We start from the raw sequence: 1,672 nt of genomic DNA, 5'->3' as shown, positions 1-1,672 counted from the left end.
TAAAGATTTTTCCATACAAATTAAATTTTTTTTAAATCAAACTCAATTTTCTTCAACATAAATTGAATTTTATTCGAAACAAATTAAATAATTTTCAACACAAATTAACACTTTTTTATGTCATATTAAATATTTTTCATTTTAAATTAATTATTTTTATTTTGAATTAACCTTTTTTAAATTCAAATTCATTTTTTGTTAACTTTACGCAAAATACTTAAAAATTATAATTATCTTTTTGTACATTAAATGAAGATAAAGCTTTTAACTACTATTAAGTCTTATATTTTATTATATATTCATTGCAACGGTTCTCCAGATGCAGCTAATGACAAAGACATGGTCATATCAACGTAATAATTATTGCAATCAGATGGTGTTACTGATTCCACGGATTTTTTAATTATGGCTACCAGGTCCATATTAATATCTGGATCGGCTAGCAAATTTCGAGCACAAAGTTTAGTTTTTGAAAACACTTTTTCTATTGGGTTAAGCATGGGTGAGTACGGTGGAAGAAAAACTAAAGTATGCCCAAACTCGGCTATTTTGTCTTTCACTATTTGTGTTTTGTGAATTTGCGCATTGTCTAGTATCAACCAAGCACCTGTGATGTTGGATTCGACTAAATTGTTAAATAATTCTTCCAGAAAATGTGTAAAAATATCAGTATTAACAGAGGAATTGGCAACTATTTTTTTGTGTAAAACACCATGTATATTCATAGCGGCAATAAGAGAAACGTTTCGTCCTCTAACGGTGGGAACAATAACATGGGCTGCGGTATTCACTCTCGACCTTGCCTTATTTCTCCGAAGGTGGTAATTAAATCCAGATTCATCAATAAATATTATTTTTTCTCTTATATCTGGAGCATTTTGGGCAAAATTTAGTGCATATGGAATGCGTCGTTGAATTGTAGTATCACAATTTATGCGGTCTATGTTAATGGTTGCAGTTTTTAGGGTTATTCGTAAAGTTTTTAATGCATTATGTATACTTGTTGTACTTAAATCTACATTATGGATTTCTAGAATCTTTTCGCGAATGCCTTTTAATGTGATAGAAGAATTTCTTTCGATAATCTCTTCAATTTTATTTAATATTTCGGTATTTAATTTTGAGTGACGTCTTCCACCACGTTTTTTTACGGCAACATATCCATCCTTTTTGTAACGATTTATAATAGATGTAGCAGTGTTTTTATTAATTCCAGCTATTTCGGCAGATTCAGTAATGGTTTTTCCTTCTTCATAAAACTTTATTAAAATATCTTTTTTATCTGAGCTTATATTGTTATATTTTCCACGACTTCTACGATGTCTGTTAGAAATAGATATTTCAGATACGCTTTCTTCTGAAGAACTATCTGTTAGAAGTCGAATACGCCGATTATTTCGTACATTCAATTCATCAGAACTAGAGGAGCGATCACTTTCTGTTATGGAAGACATTCTTTTATTTATTTAATTTAATGAAATTTTACACGATCTATCAAATAATTGACTAGTAAGAAACAGTTTACTGTTAAAAAATTAGCTTTTGTATACATAGTTGCCAGATGATTTTGGAAAAGATAAATATAAAAACCGTCAAATTGTATTTTGAAAATCACCATGAACATGAATTTTAATTCCTTAAATATACAACATTGTTTTTTTATAAATTAAAA

At 28.5% G+C, this 1,672-nt stretch overlaps 1 protein-coding gene across 1 annotated transcript; it reads right to left on the bottom strand.

The window, feature by feature from the left end:
* Window positions 1-299: 299 nt before the first annotated feature.
* On the bottom strand, window positions 300-1,454 carry LOC119601452. The gene has a single exon (XM_037952390.1). It carries the CDS (start codon window positions 1,452-1,454, stop codon window positions 300-302), a length of 1,155 nt encoding a protein of 384 aa, XP_037808318.1.
* Between the last annotated feature and the right edge of the window lie 218 nt (window positions 1,455-1,672).

The sequence above is a fragment of the Lucilia sericata genome, unplaced genomic scaffold (genome assembly GCF_015586225.1).
Source record: "Lucilia sericata isolate MDLA Ls3-8-SP2 unplaced genomic scaffold, ASM1558622v1 Contig000166F_arrow, whole genome shotgun sequence".
NCBI classification, from domain to species: Eukaryota; Metazoa; Arthropoda; class Insecta; order Diptera; family Calliphoridae; genus Lucilia; species Lucilia sericata.
This window is presented reverse-complemented; position numbering and strand designations above follow the sequence as displayed.

What these genes read in the sequence shown, in the direction of transcription:
- LOC119601452 (XM_037952390.1), bottom strand. Translation starts at nt 1,454, where the DNA reads ATGTCTTCCATAACAGAAAGTGATCGCTCCTCTAGTTCTGATGAATTG.